The 17080-nt window shown below is 36.6% G+C and overlaps 1 protein-coding gene across 1 annotated transcript; it reads left to right on the forward strand.

Annotated features, from left to right (window-relative positions):
* The first annotated feature begins 3807 nt into the window (after positions 1-3807).
* Positions 3808-9291, forward strand: LOC116115436 (phenylalanine ammonia-lyase-like). Its single transcript, XM_031401584.1, has 3 exons — positions 3808-4016; positions 5409-5754; positions 7334-9291. Exons 1-3 carry the CDS (start codon positions 3989-3991, stop codon positions 9081-9083), a joined length of 2124 nt encoding a protein of 707 aa, XP_031257444.1. The 5' UTR covers positions 3808-3988; the 3' UTR covers positions 9084-9291.
* The last annotated feature ends 7789 nt before the right edge of the window (positions 9292-17080 follow it).

Here is a 17080-nt window from a genome sequence, read left to right on the forward strand (position 1 = left end):
CCGAGTTGAAAGCCTCAGCTTGATGAATGATGAATCAAATGTAATTATTATAAATTATCCGCTAATTAATTAACCATTATGATGATTAATGATCAAGTATACAATTAATGTTGAATGTTTCTTGATAAGAGGTTTTTTAATTGGGAAGAAACCTGAGAAGTCCATTTTGTGATCTTTGAATGACATATAAAATTGTTTTGAATTTGTATTTTCAATGTTCGACAATGAACTAGTAACCTCAAATTCTACTACTAAAATTTTATTTATATTGTTTGATTCAGTAAACAGTTTACTAATTCTCGTTTAACAATGGACAACATTTGCTAACTCATATTCAATAACAACCATTTAATTTATTTGGAAACTGAATATTTATATTATCCAAGTCAAATCAATAATCATATAAATTTGATATTAATTAAGCTGATAAAGTCATTGATATTCATTTTGTACCCAGTCAAAGTATGCTAGGGATCAATATCCGTTAATAGAAATTAGATTCCTCCATTTGAAATTAAAAAAGAATGTAGAGTTATTATTTAAAAAAAAAAAAAAGCTAGGTGGGTGGAGACCACAGAGCATGATCTTGAAAATGTCTTACCAACTACAAAGCAATTAGAAAAATTGATATGGGGTTGGTAGGTTTCCCACTGCCTAAGAGTGGATAGAAAAGGAGATGGATTTTCCCGGAAAATATTAAGAAAATGGTAAATTGAAGATTCATCGAGTAAGTTGTTGACGCATGCATAAGAGAAAAATTTATACATGAATAATATAATAAGAAATCGCATCATCTTTTTCTTTCAATGTTTAAATCATTCCCAATTTCCCATACAAAAAGTTTAATTTTGCTGTCGAAATCATCTTTTGGAAGCATGCAAGTACAATATTAAAACAAACCAATTTTTTTAACTCTTTTTCATTCAATAATAATTGTGATAAGAAATGGCATACGTAATTAAAGTGATTAGACCGATTGATACATTTGGGAAAAATAAAATAAATAATTAAATACGTTTTAAAAAGGTTTTCAGACTTGTTTTAATTTGACATGAATATCCAGAGAATGAGTTTTGCTTGTTTTAAATCTTGTTCTTGTATGTACTAACAACAAACACGTTTTATATTAATTCCTTGATTTTCTTTTCTCCATATCTAGTTTCTATAGGAGCTTCACAATCTAAATTCCAACTTGTTCTCTATTTTTATTAACCTCATATTAAAATATATATCCTTTTTTGCTTCTTCCGAAGCGAGCACGGCGTGGACAAAAGGAAAAAATCTGCGATAAATTCTGTTCAACACCAGCATAAATAGATGTTGGTGTAATGTTTGAATGCCAACGTTGGCCTTTAGCGTCAGAAATTTGCATCCTCGCAAATAAAGTTTCTAATAAGGGACATGTTCTCAAATATCGAAGTATTTAAACCATTAATAGGTGATCGGATGATAAAAAAGTAAAAGAAAATTTTATAAACTTTTGAGTTCGAGCTCTCTTAAACATTAATAGTTCGAGTTTTCTCAAACATTAATAGAAATGGTTATTGGGGTTCTTACTTGGTCAACAGTTTAAAGGTTTCAAGAGATTAATTAAGATGTGTGCAAATTGATCTGAACACCTTGAAAAATATATATTGAAGCATTTATAAATTATGAAGCTTCACAAAAGCTGCAATAAATTCGATAGCAAACCATCTCTTTCAATAATAATCCATGGAGTTCAAGCTCGAGGTAATATGAAATCCCATTGCCCCTGCAAAGACGACGAAATAAAGTTGAAGATGAATGAGTTTAAGACGATGACAATCAATCTAAATCCAGGAACGGAGGCGCAACCTAACACTAATTAATTAAACCCATTAAGCTACTTAAGATCCGAGGGTGGTGCTAGCAGAAGGCGGAGCCGGGATAATTAAATTCATAATTAATATAATTAATTAATGCATAAGATCTCAAGAGAATATAAGCAAAAATCTCATCACAACATTAAGAATATTTTTGAAAATAATTAATAATCCTACACCCTTAATTTCTTTTATGTGATCTTGACAATGACTCAGACTATTTCACACATCAATTAAATTAGCAGCTTTAAATTATATTTTTTTGGGTATGCTAGGTCACACTTTTTCTTTAAAAAAAAATCCAAATCCCCAATAAACATTTAAAAATAAAAATTTATCCTTTTTAATATGATAAATTTTGATTGAATTTAAAAAAGATACAGGATTTTTTTTTTTTTTTTTTTTTTTATAATAATCCAAAAATTCCTCGGGCTAGCGGCATAGTTCCAAACTAAATCTCCCAACAAACCTTGCCCTCATTGGGAAGCAATTTAAAAATGTTTTATTGGTCATGAAGGTACGCACAAGAGAGTTCAAATCCCAGATCTAATAGATAATATATATATATATATTTGGTAATAACGTGTTTAAGTTAGTTAACACTTTACAAACTTATTTTTTTGTCACCTTATATGTCTAGGTCAGTTTGTACGCATCTTAACTAATTCTTAAAATTCATTGAATACTTTATGAACTCAAAAGATCAAGTCAATTATACCGTAATAGATAACTGCAAGGTTTGAACCCAAATACTCAAAGAAGAAAACAAACTTCCTTAACCGCTAGCCTAACCCCTTGAGGTTATAATATCTGTATATTAGATTAATAACTATTACGCTCATTTAAAATGAACACCAGGCTTTTCGTATGGTTAATTTGCTAATTAAGTTCGAATGCTGTTGTTCTTGATAATTAGATAAATTAATCTGAGATTAAGAAATAGAAAAACGTGGAAGGTGTGAACAAAGGTTGCTGGAATTAAAGAGGTGAGATGATGGTTATTTCAAACCTTCCAATTGGTTCAATTGTCAACAATTTTATCAATCAACGTGCACTACCCAATTATTTTATTTTATTTTATTAGCTTAATAATCTACTAATTATAATCAACCTTATAAAAGTAATTAGTGTTGAAATTGCCCTTAATCCAACATCTAAAGGCTTAATTATTTTAATTAATTACCCTCTATTTGGAAGCTCATCTTTCCGTTAAAAATTAAATAAGTAGATTATAATTCAAATTTTATATAGTCTTATTGTCATTTAATTTATCGAGTTTGACAAAAAGGACTATTTTGTAAACTACTATTAATTCATTATCCCAAAACAAAACAAAAAAAGGAAAAAAAAAATTAATAATTTAATTGAATACCGTCAGTTTTTTTTTTTTTCTAAGTGTAATACTATATATACAAATTCATTCATACAAACTGATGTATTTTAATGTGATTAAATAATTTTCACATAAAAATTTAAAAATAAAGATTGGTTTACAATTTAATCTTATAAATTTTTTCTCATAATTCTTTAATTTATAATTAGTTAGCTTATAATTAGGTAGACAAAATCTATAATAAACAGATAAAACTCATTTGTGAATTGACCAATTATAAACTATTAAGCCGAGATCATGATAAATTTAAATCTATACATGGAGGTATATAGCATCAGTGCATAAGTCATCTTCTAAGTGGATAATTTAGTACTTTTCCTGGAATTGCACCAATAGGAAAAGGATGACGTTCTGCTTTCGTGCCCTTCCACCAACCCCAAGTCCATGCCACCTAATCGCCATCTCGCCACGTGTCTAAATCCTGTCCGTCCCAAGCTCATGAAAATCCAACGGCCACGTGCAACTTTCAACTAACCCGTCGGCCAATCCACCAAACACTCAATGTGCCACCCCTCCCATCTATTTAAAGGCCTCATTTTTAGTTAACTAAACTCAGGAATTTTCACTACTTAATCCTGAAAATTTCCTTCACAACAAAAACAAAACAATTTACAAAATTTATTTTTGTTTTCTCTGTTTCCAAAAACACTTCACACAGTAACCCTAACGCTTTCATATTATCCCATGCACTAACAACATAATCTTTTAAACGCAAGATTTTCACACTCGTTTTCTTTCCTGCCAAACAACAATGGAGTTCTGTCACGAAAATCGCAATGGTGGGNGTTATAATATCTGTATATTAGATTAATAACTATTACCCTCATTTAAAATGAACACCAGGCTTTTCTTATGGTTAATTTGCTAATTAAGTTCGAATGCTGTTGGTCTTGATAATTTAAACACAATTAATTAGATAAATTAATCTAAGATTAAGAAATAGAAAAACGTGGAAGGTGTGAACAAAGGTCGCTGGAATTGAAGAGGTTGAGATGATGGTTATTTCAAACCTTCCAATTGGTTGAATTGTCAACAATTTTATCAATCAACGTGCAGTGCACTACCCAAATTTTTTTATTTTATTTTATTAGCTTAATAATCTACTAATTATAATCAAGCTTATAAAAGTATTTAGTATTGAAATTGCCCTTAATCCAACATCTAAAGGCTTAATTATTTTCATTAATTACCCTCTATTTGGAAACTTATCTTTCCGTTAAAAATTAAATATGTAGATTATAATTCAATTTTTATATCGTCTTTTTGTCATTTAATTTATCAAGTTTGACAAAAAGGACTATTTTGTAAACTGCTATTAATTGATTATCTAAAAAAACAAAAAGAGAAAAAAAATTAATAATTTAATTGAATACCGTCAGTTTTTTTTCTAAATGTAATACTATACATACAAACTCATTCATAAAAACTGATGTGTTTTAATGTGATTAAATTATTTCACATAAGATTTCATAATAAAGATTGGTTCACAATTTAATCTTACAAATTTTTTATCACAACTCTTTAATTTGTAATTGGGTAAACGAAACCTATAACGAGTAGACAAGACTTATTTATGAATTGATCAATTACAAACTATTACATCGAGATTATGAGAAAAATTTTGTAAGATTAAATTTTAAGTATAATATTCCCCGCAATCTATACATCAGTGCATAAGTCATCTTCTAAGTGGATAATTTAGTACTTTTCCTCGAATTGCACCAATAGGAAAAGGATGACGTTCTGCTTTCGTGCCCTTCCACCAACCCCAAGTCCATGCCAACTAATCACCATGTCGCCACGTGTCTAAATCCTACCCGTCCCAAGCTCATGAAAATCCAACGGCCACGTGCAACTTTCAACTAACCCGTCGGCCAATCCACCAAACACTCAATGTGCCACCCCCTCCATCTATTTAAAGGCCTCATTTTTAGTTAACTAAACTCAGGAATTTTCACTACTTAATCCTGAAAATTTCCTTCACAACAAAAACAAAACAATTTACAAAATTTATTTTTGTTTTCTCTGTTTCCAAAAACACTTCACACAGTAACCCTAACACTTTCATATTATCCCATGCACTAACAACATAATCTTTTAAACGCAAGATTTTCACACTCGTTTTCTTTCCTGCCAAACAACAATGGAGTTCTGTCACGAAAATCGCAATGGTGGGTTGTGCACGAGCGACCCTTTGAATTGGAACTTTGCGGCGGAGTCATTGAAAGGAAGCCACCTTGATGAAGTTAAACGCATGGTGGAGGAGTTCAGGAAGCCGGTGGTGAAGCTCGGGGGGGAGACGTTGACGATAGGCCAAGTGACCGCGATTGCCAGTCATGATTCCGGGGTGAGGGTGGAGCTCTCAGAGGCAGCACGGCCCGGTGTGCAGGCCAGCAGTGACTGGGTGATGGAGAGCATGAACAAAGGGACGGATAGTTATGGAGTGACCACTGGCTTTGGTGCGACGTCACATAGGAGAACGAAGCAAGGTGGCGCCCTGCAGAATGAGCTTATAAGGTAATTAAGAATTATAATTAATTAAGTTACAGTAATTAACGTAAATAAGGTTTAGATTATGATTATTTGTTTTTTTCGTGTAATTAGGAGTTAGGTGGTTTCTTAGTGGCCTGCTAATCTAATTTTAGGTAAAGGTCATGAGTTTAAGTTATTTATTTTATTTATTTATTTATTTTGAGTGTTAGGAGATCCATAACCTTTTTCAAGCTTGCATTTAATACATATTTATATAGCCAAAAATGCAGTTAGGAGAAAAAAAAATCCCAACTGTCAAATGCCACGTATAACATTAAATTTTAAAATATGTTTATCTTTTATTTTTGGATGATCGAGGTATTCGAGTCAATTTGTGCGTATCTCAATTAATTTTATAGGGTTTTAAAGTTAATAGTCATGTAAATCCAATTTAATGGTCACTCCTATTAACAATTCAAATAAATCGAGGTTAAGATCTTTTGAATAATATATCCAAGAGTCTTAATTGACCGTTAGACTAGTGACAGTTTGATTTTCCTTTTCTTATTAAAGAAAAATATGAAAAAAAAAAAAAAATTCATAATTGTTTCAGCGTGATTACTTTTAAATTAATTAATAAATTCTTCCAAAAACTGTGTCGTCGGTGATATTTTCTCCGAAAAGTTAAGCTTTTTGTTTTCTTTTCCATGGATCATGCTCCACCACAAATTTGATGTCTCCAGAGAGGACTTGGTTAGTCCAATAATTGTATTATCTTTAACTCTTTTAAACGAAAAATCAGGTTAGACTTTACACGTTTTTTTTTCCGTAAGAAAAGAGTCAAATGGTCATTAACTATTTCTTACTAAATTGAAGATTTTGTAGTATAATAAGGAAATCGAAGAAGTGGGGTGGATTGGATTAGTTACATATGTTGCCCTAAATTTGGAGAAAGTGACATATATTTTGCCTGCTTCAATTACATATGTTGCCCTAAATTTGGAGAAAGTGACATATATTTTGCCTGCTTCAATTACATACGTTGCCCTAAATTTGGTGAAAGTGACATATATTTTGCCTGCTTCAAGTTTTCGATTTGGTGAAGTTGTTCTTGTTCACTCCAAGTTTTGGATTGGGAAAGTGACCAAACATAAATAAGAATTAGGTGCACCATATCACGTGGATACAGAAGAAATTTATTACTTTTATCCCATATTTTTGATAATTTCATATATTGATTTGTTTGTGTGTAAGGACTGCATGATTCATATAAAAATATGAACTTTCCTGGGTCAAATTTAATATTTTCTTCTGAAAAGGATGGGGTGTTGGCCATAAATGGTAGTTTTTGTAATATACTTCATGCTCAAGTCAAACTATAGTAAAAAATTCTTTATTTTTTAATTACAGTCCGGCTTAGACCAGGACCAGGTCCTGTCTGTGGGCCATCCAGGCCCAACCCACCAAAAAAAAAAAAACAAAATTCCAGGGCCTGGAAATTTGGTGGATCCTGTCAATCTGACCATATCCACACAAAAAATATTCCAGGACCTGGAAATTTGATGGATTTATGTACATCTAGCTGATGTAGTTTTTGAATTTTTTTTTTTTTTTTTTTTTTCAGGTTCTTGAATGCTGGAATATTTGGCAATGGTACCGAATCATGCCACACATTGCCTCATTCTGCAACAAGAGCGGCGATGTTGGTCAGAATCAACACCCTGTTGCAAGGATACTCGGGCATCAGGTTTGATATCCTGGAAGCCATCACCAAGTTCCTTAACCATAACATCACACCATGTTTGCCACTCCGCGGCACAATCACTGCATCGGGCGACCTGGTTCCGTTATCCTACATTGCTGGACTCTTGATCGGCAGGCCTAACTCAAAGGCGGTCGGGCCCAACGGGCAAGTACTGAACTCCAGTGAAGCCTTCCAACTTGCTGGTATCAGTAGTGGATTCTTCGAGTTGCAACCTAAAGAGGGTCTTGCACTAGTGAATGGCACAGCAGTTGGCTCTGGCTTAGCTTCAATGGTTCTTTTTGAGGCTAACGTACTTGCTATTCTATCAGAAGTTTTATCAGCAATTTTCGCGGAAGTTATGAATGGAAAACCTGAGTTTACTGACCACTTGACACATAAATTGAAGCACCATCCTGGCCAAATTGAAGCTGCAGCTATAATGGAGCACATTTTAGCTGGCAGCGGGTATGTTAAAGCAGCTCAAAAGTTGCACGAAATCGATCCTCTTCAGAAGCCGAAACAAGACAGATATGCTCTTAGAACATCTCCTCAATGGCTAGGCCCTCAGATTGAAGTGATTCGCGCAGCGACCAAAATGATCGAGAGGGAGATAAACTCTGTGAATGATAATCCATTGATTGATGTTTCAAGGAGCAAGGCACTACACGGAGGCAATTTCCAGGGGACCCCAATTGGTGTTTCCATGGACAACACACGTCTTGCCATTGCTTCCATTGGTAAACTCATGTTTGCACAGTTCTCCGAGCTGGTTAATGACTTCTACAACAATGGATTGCCTTCAAATCTTTCTGGCGGTCGCAATCCCAGCTTGGATTATGGATTCAAGGGTGCTGAAATTGCGATGGCATCTTACTGTTCTGAACTTCAATTCCTTGCCAATCCTGTCACCAATCATGTCCAGAGCGCTGAGCAACACAACCAAGATGTGAACTCTTTAGGCCTTATTTCTTCAAGAAAAACAGCTGAAGCTGTTGACATATTGAAGCTCATGTCCTCTACTTACTTGGTTGCTCTATGCCAAGCCATTGACTTGAGGCATTTGGAGGAGAACTTAAAGAACACTGTGAAGAACACAGTGAGTCAAGTGGCCAAGAGAGTCCTGACAATGGGATTCAATGGCGAACTTCACCCATCAAGGTTCTGCGAAAAAGACTTGATTAAAGTCGTCGACAGGGAATACATTTTCGAATACATCGATGATCCCTGCAGCGCAACCTATCCATTAATGCAAAAACTAAGGCAAGTCCTAGTTGAACATGCCATGGCCAATGGAGACAGAGAGAAAAACTCGAGCACTTCAATTTTCCAGAAGATTGGAGCCTTTGAGGAGGAACTAAAAACCCTTCTCCCCAAAGAAGTTGAAAGCACGAGAATCGAAATCGAGAATGGAAATGCAGCAGTTCCAAACAGGATCAAGGAATGCAGGTCCTATCCATTGTACAAATTTGTGAAAGAAGAACTGGGAACAAGTTTCCTTACTGGTGAGAAAGTAAGGTCACCAGGTGAGGAATTTGACAAAGTTTTCTTAGCAATGTGTGCAGGGAAGTTGATTGATCCCATGATGGAATGTTTAAAGGAATGGAATGGAGCTCCTCTTCCTCTATGCTAGGATGTGTTCACTACACTATAAGGATACTGTTTTTTTCTTTATTTTTTCATGTGCTTATGGATTTGATTACATGTTGATTTGTACTTGAAAAAAAACTTGTTAATTCAACTGTAATGCCTTCGTGGTTTATACCTATTGTTTCAGTAAACGTTTCAACAAACAAATGTACTGTTGATAACAAAGTATTAGTGTTTTGCAATTCCTCCATTGAGTTTTCTCTCAAATATTTACATTGTTTTATACTATAGCATATTTCAGAAAATATGAACATGTTTTGAACTAGATTATTAATTGATTCAATCAGATTTTAAGAACTCTATTAAAGTAAAACATTATTCCAGAAGACAAAAAATTATTTCATACCCCATTGTGGGATTGTTTAATCACACCCAAACATTTTGAAAACCATCAAAAGCCCTCCTATAATTATTAAATACCCATTAAATTATTAAAATTCCACCTATTTCAAAGGGGAGTTTAATAGTTATAAGGGGTATTTAATAATTTCTGAAAATCTTGGGTGTGTTTAAGATAAAACGATCCCGTAAATTATGTATGAAGTAAACCCTATATTAAACTTGGAAAATGATACAAATATAATTTGTGTGAAACATAAAAAACTTGACTTAAATTCTAACATAACAATTTAATTTGATTTATATGTGAAATTAACCATAATTACAAATTTAAATCTACTTGTTTGGTAGAAGGCAACCTAATAAACGTACCTTTCAGTTCTTCGAATAATAATTATGAAGTCAAAAACCACTCTTATAAACAAAGGTTATTCGAATAATAATAATTTTTAAAAGAGTCTCTTTGTAAGTCTTAATATTAATTTTATTTTTTGAATAGATTAACTTTTATTTTGCACAACTCAACATGAATATTTTTTATCAATTGAATTTGTGTATTAACTTTGGGTGGCATGATTGATTTGCTAGAGTAAGAAAGAAATTAGAGATGGCAATGAGCCTGATATTTTCAGGTACTCGGCTCGGCACGGCCCGAAAATGTTGGGCTTTACTCGGTGTTTGCAGGCTTGGGCTTGGACCTGATTTTAAGGCCCGACCCGACAATTTTATTATTAATTTTACTAAATTATCTTTATACTAAATATTTAATTACAAGATTATCCTATATATATATACCCATTTTTCCCAAACCCTAATCTCATCCCATTTGATGAGTATTCAAAAATAAATTAATATTTAAAAACTATTTTTAGAATTAGAAATATAAAAAAAATTGAATTTTATTAATATTTAAAAATTCACATTATAAAAATGGGTGGACTTGTGCCAGACTTAAGGTTATAAAAAGCCCGTAATGTCAGGCTTGGGCTTTACCTATCATACCAGTGACGGGCCTGGGTCGGGCTTGGGCATTTTTCATGAGGTTGGGCTTGGGCCTAGGCCAAGGGGTACCCGGTCCTCCCCAAATCAATTCCAATTTAGAAACCCCAGCCACCACATTCTACAATTTCAGCCGCACTCGACGCCTGCACCGCCACATTTTGCCATCGTCCAATCATTTACCAATGCCACCATAATGACAATCGCCACAATCCAATTTAAGTCGCACTTTGACGCTCGTTCCAGGAACTCAATCGCAAAATGATGTAGAGAGGCGATAGCGAGGAACAATGCTACACTTACTGCACTCCAATTTTGCCGACGTAGCCAAGCCGATCTTCTCACTATTGCCTTTCTGTGTTATTTCGCGGTTGAGTTCCTTGAACACCCATTACAAAGGATGTGTTTTGCATGAGCAAAGAGATGGAGAAAGTAGTAGAGCATTTCCAAATGACTCTTTATATGACACAAACTCTTTATTATAAAGAGCTTGTCCATAAAAATAAGCGTCCAACAGACTCTTTATTCTTTAAATATAAATTAAATAGTGAGTTTGACTCTCTACATCTAGAGAGTCAAATTTCACTTTCGTTTGTCCATAAAAATAAGCGTCCAATAGGCTCTTTATTCTTTAAATATAAATTAAAGAGTGAGTTTGACTCTCTACATCTAGAGAGTCAAATTTCACTTTCTATATTTACAGAGTCAAATTTCACTTTCTATTCCAATTTTATTTAATAAATGACAAGTTTCTATGCATTTTATTATTAATTCTTTCTCCTATTTAGAGCATCTCTAATGGTACTTTTTATTTTGAAGAGCATCTTTCATATAAATAAAGAGCATCTTCATTAATTTTTAAATATAAAGAATACAATTTTTATTCAAATCCAATAGATTTTTTAAATTTAATGAAGATGCTCTTTATTTTTAAGAAAAAGACTTAATGAGAGAGAGAATTAATAAATAAAATACATAGAAACTTGTAGTTTATTAATTAAAATTAGGATAGAGAGTGAAATTTGATTTTCTAAATCTGGAGAGCCAAACGCACTCTCTAATTTATATTTTAAAGATAAAGAGTACGTTGGACTTTTGTTTTTATAGATAGACTCTTTATAATAAATAGTTTGGGTCATATAAAGAGTCATTTAGAGATGCTTTTATTAAGTCTAATTTAAAGAGCCTATTAAATTTGAATATAAATTTTGTTTTTCATATTTAGAAATTAAAAAAGATACTATTTATTTATGTAAAATATACTCTCTAAGATAAAAAAAAAACACCATTAGAAATACCCTTGCACCCAATATTGCAGCAAAAAATAGCCGCCATATCTAAGCCTGTAGTACAAGTGCAGTTGAGTCTCTTTTTTGCAAAAATTTACTCCCATCCAAATTCTGCTCGTAGCGGATTTGGGTTGTCCTGCAGGTCCATACCGGTGGGTGCAGATGTGAAAGAGGTTGGACTCTATCCGGTTGGCAGTATGAAGAAATTTGTTCTTGGGTTGTTGCGATGGTTTCAGTTAAAATAATAATAAATAAATAAAGAAAACTAAAGTTTGACTTGTGTTGTTGCGATGGATTTTTGTCAAAAAAGAAAAAGAAAACTAAGGCTCAGCTTGGGTTATTATTTCTACCCATATTCCCAATCCTATTTCTAAAATACTTGTTTGTTTTGTTATTTGAGAAATATTAGTATATTTTTAAATTATTTTAGACCTCTTAAGTTTATTAATTTCATTAAATACCCCTATAAAAAAGTTTAAAAATTAACAAAAATACTTGCACTCACCCATACTTGCCAGATTCTGGCAACTACCATCGGTGATAGTTGGAATCTATCACAACGGCCTACAAACGACCGGAACTGACCAGTAATTCACAGATCTGGTCGTCAGTGACGGCCAAAGAAATAGTTGTTGTTGACGATCAACGGCGGTCATATCTTTGACTGTTGCTGACTGCCAGATCTGGACTTTGGCGGCCATCGACGACCAGATCTGGCCGTAAATCTAACATTTTCGAAAAATACTATATCGACACCCTACCCGCCAGATCTGACTGGTATGCGTCGTAACGTCATTTTTCGGCCAGATTTCAGCGGTGGTAGCTGGAATATGGCACTGTGGGTGGGTGGGTGTGTTTTTGTCATTTTACAAAATTTTTATATATTTGGGTGTTTAGTTAAATTAGCAAACCTAGGGGTTTTTTTTGTAAATTTTTAAATTTTGCCTCGTAATACTCTCCTATTCAACTACCTAATATTATTCTCAAAATCTTATCCAAAATAATAAAACAAACGGACCATAAGTTTGCACAGGTAATCAAGTCGAGCTTGAGCCAAGCTTGAGCTTTAACTGTTCAAGCCGAGCCAAGCTCAAGCTTCCTAATACTCGGCTAGACTCATTACACCTCTAAGTACAACCACTCAAGAAAACACAACTCACTCGCTTAAAGGACCTAATACTAATAGGACATTTCCATTATGAATTTCTCGTTTTAGAGTGCTTCTAATCTTATATCTATAGGTCTATCATCTTCTCCTAATAGCCGCCTAGTTCTAATAATAGTGGGGCTAACTAGAGATCTTTCCTTGGCCAGATAGATAGGAATATTACAGTAATACCTTTCCTTTCTTTAATAACATGCTAACGAGCGTAATAGGTAAAGAAGGGCATAAGGAAGAAGTTTCATACCGAGCATACGAGGCATACCTGTAAGACCTTGGCTAAGAGGCCTAACTAGAGTTGAGATAATATAAAAATCTAACATCAAAAACCCTTAACCAGGTTACACCCTATTTCCCTCACTCTCTCTTTTTTCACTCAAAATATAAACCTCTCTAACTCTGCTGAAACCTTATCCCTATGACCAGAATAATAAAACCTTGCATAATTGTCACACTCCTATGACTTTTTGTTAGCGTTTTCACTTCTTTGTAGTCACTTTTTTGCCTATTATTCCACGGTTTATCGAAAGTGTTAGGCTTCATCTGTTTAACATAACCATTTTCGCTAATAGCCTGAAAAAGATATGTTAGATTCAGAAAACAAGAGGTAATTCTTTAGTAACATGATTTGAATCTTGAAAATGATGTAAACATAATAGCAACAAAGAACACATTCAAGGAAAACATACATGCTTTCTTCAACAGTGTTATGCCTGGAAAAGTAGGGTTGATGTAGAGCCCAGTCAGGACAAGTGGTAAGGGTCTAGGCAGACCCTGCAGCCTTTTAGGCGCGGCCACGTAGCGTGCTGGGGTGAGCAGCATGCTCCTGCCAGTGCAGTGGGTGTGCGCCAAATTGAAGAAAGGCTGGAAGTCATCCGCTTGTCCAATCCTTGCATAAAGCGAGGAAATCATGCGAGTAGGTGAATAACGGGATGAAAAAGAGGATTTGCATGGTACTTGACCCACTTTTACGGATTCAGTAATCATTACTCCAATGTATCCCACTATAAATAGAGAGCTTCTCTCCCATTTAGGGGATTCGCTTATTTTTACTCTTGATTAGCTAATTTTGCTCTATAATAGCTCTCTCTCTCTCTCTCTCTCTCTCTCTCTCTCATTTGTATTCTCAATATTTCATAGTCAGCTCGCTAAGCCGCGACCTGACCCTTCAAACATAAATACAATATCAGTGGACGTAGGATTCGTTTGTTTAAGCATCCGAACCACTTTAAACATTTTCTTGCCATCATTTACATTCCCAATCCCCCATTCACGCATGTCTTCTAGGCCAGCTCAGTATTTCACACGTGCGTTTAGTTGGTGTCAAAATCACGCATCAATAGTTTGGCGCTAGAAGGAGCGCTTGATTTAGTATTCGTCCTTCATCAGGAGAATCTCTCACTAACTGGTCCTACAACAGCAAATGGCTTACCGATTTGAACCTGAGTGAACCAATCATGGTGCTGAGGAGATCCTCCAAGTACAGGACACCTCTCCCGAGGTGCCCTCAGTTCTACAAAATGTCGTGGGGGATATCCCTTCAAGTTCACAACTTGACCCTGCCATCATGAGCTACCTGGAGAGGTTCAACAATACTCTCCAAACAGTCAATCAAAGGTTGGACCGGGGCATGCCACCTGAATTAAATGGGGTGGTGCAACCGCTAAAAACAGCTGCAGGTCACGCGTAAGCACGATAAAGGGCGATAGCCCATGTCGCGAGCTTTGCAGTGCGCCGAAGGAAGGGTAAGCAAGTGGCGAGCAGTGGGCCTAAGGGCTCCAAAGGGCCGGCAAACACCGACCACGTCCCGAGTAGAATACTCGTGGCATTAAGACTCGGTGAAAGGTTGCAACCCGAGCCGTCCCATGCCACGTCGTATGAGCACCCCCTTAACAGTGCTGGACGGGGCGATTCTCATCACCGCCAGAAAAACGATCCTGATCGTCATCGTGGGGGAGGTTCCCACACTTTGGGGGGCGGTTTGTACCACCGCGGAGGTCATGAAAACTCGCCGCACCATTCATCGCCATCACATGACTCTAGCCAGCGTGTGTCAAGGATGGCCGGAACTGCCAGTCAAGGCGAAGAGGAATCCGACCTCCGGACTTTCCTCAACCGCAATCGCGAGGGTTGAACTCGCATGGGTGAAAGCAATCCTCAAATAGCTCCGCTGTCTCAAATTGAGGAGCTACAACGAGCTCTAGATCAACCAAAAGCTCAATAAATGAGCAAGGGCAGGTTGCAGCAGCGTCTCCCTCTTCTCTGGCGGTATTAGCCGCCCCTCTCCAATCAATATTTAGAATGCCGGATATGCGAGCGTTCGATAGAAATTCTGATCCGCAGGATCACCTGTATGAATTTAACGACCTGATGGAGCTTCACCAGGTTTCAAACTTGGCGAAGTGCTGTTGTTTGGTAGTAACTCTAACCTCTCATGCCAAACGGTGGTTCAGGTCACTCCCAGCGAGATCGATCAACTCGTGGCCTCAGATAAGCACGACATTCCTGAGGCACTTCCAAGCAAACCGAAAGTTCTCAATGCCTTTAAGTTACCTCAGCAACATAAGGCAAGAGAGGGATGAATCCCTCTAGTCTTACATCGACCGATTCCACAGAGAACTTAATAAGGTAGCTCACATTTCCGAAGAGTCTGTTCGAACTCTCATCATAGCGGGAGTTCACCCACAGACCGACCTATGGACAGAGCTACAGGCTGAGGATGATGTTTCCTTCACCCGCTTTTATAACCTTGTGGAGAAGTACCTCTGTATTGAAAACTCCATGGCGGCACTCCACCACCGCAACCTTGATGATTTAGGCAGTGCACCTGGTCGGGGGGAAAGCAGGAGAGTTGATCGTAGATGGGCTAATGATGATCAACGAAAATGAAAGAAACCGCGATTCGAGTCCAAAAAGTCTTATGCTCTAGTTCCTCGCCGCGATCGCGACAGAAATCAGTATACGCCTCTGAATGCGTCTGTGTCGGCTATTCTTGACAAGTCAGAAGAAGCCAGCCTGCTAGGAGAGCCTGAGCCCATGAAAAATCCCTCATCAGCCAGAAATAGTAAAAAATACTATCGCTTTCATCGAGATAATGGGCATCACACCGATAAGTGCCAAGCTCTCAAACAGGCAATCAAAGACCTCATTAAGCAGGGGCATTTCAAGGAGTATATTGATGACTCCACTCTCGCATAGGAGAAAAATCAAGGGGAGCTAGGAAAGAAGCGTCGTGATCGCAAGGGTATCTGCAGCGTCGGAATGATCTTTAGGGTACTGCACCTCACGAGGAACTCACGAGGTGCCTAGGAAAGATAAGCTCGCACAGCCCATCACGACCCCATTAGTGTGATGAGCACGACGCGGTGACCACCAAAGGTTCGCAAGGAAGAGGAAATTACCTTCTCCGAAAAAGATGCAGTTTGATTGCATCATCCCCACGATGACGCTCTCATGATCACACCCCTGATAGGGCGCTTCGACATTCACAGAATGTTGGTGGACAACGGAAGTGTTGTGAACATCCTGTTCCAGGCAGTTTTTGAAAGAATGAATTTGGACGAAGCCGACCTGAAGCCCGCCTTGATCCCCCTATATGGTTTTACAGGGGACCACCTGATCCCCAAAGGAACGATCTCACTTCCAGTCACGCTGGGTGACTTTGATGAGGTGACCAAGGTAACTGAATTCTTGGTAGTGGATTGCCCATCCGCTTTTAATGGTATCATGGGGCAACCTCTGCTGAGAAATTTCAAGGCGGTCACTTCAATATACCATCTGAAGATGAAGTTCCCCACCTCGACGGGGATAGGGGAAGTTAGCGGATCTCAGCGCGCATCTCGCGACTGTTATGTAAAGGCAGTTCAGATGGCGTGTAAAGGGAAGGGCATCTCGCACGGCATTCCCCAACAAGCAATGACGATCAGCTGGATCGAGCTGCATCCTGGCCCAACCGAGGATAATATGGATCCTCATATTCAGAAATGCCTTTCCAGTTGGCCGGTTGAGGATTTATCTGAGGTATCGGTTGATTAGAGCGAGCCGAGCAGAATGTTAAAGATTGGGAGCAATCTCAACCCCCAACTCGCCACCGAACTGACCAACTTCCTCAGAGAGAATATCGATGTGTTCGCATGGTCGCATATAGATATGGTCGGGATCAGCCCGAATATTATTTGCCATGCCTTGAAT

Source organism: Pistacia vera, unplaced genomic scaffold, assembly GCF_008641045.1.
Source record: "Pistacia vera cultivar Batoury unplaced genomic scaffold, PisVer_v2 Contig74, whole genome shotgun sequence".
Taxonomy (NCBI): Eukaryota; Viridiplantae; Streptophyta; class Magnoliopsida; order Sapindales; family Anacardiaceae; genus Pistacia; species Pistacia vera.

What these genes read in the sequence shown, in the direction of transcription:
- LOC116115436 (XM_031401584.1), top strand. Translation starts at nt 3,989, where the DNA reads ATGGAGTTCTGTCACGAAAATCGCAATG. An exon ending in CTGCAGAATGAGCTTATAAG is followed by an intron (nt 5,755 to 7,333) that starts GTAATTAAGAAT and finishes TTTTTTTTTCAG; the next exon opens with GTTCTTGAATGCTGGAATAT.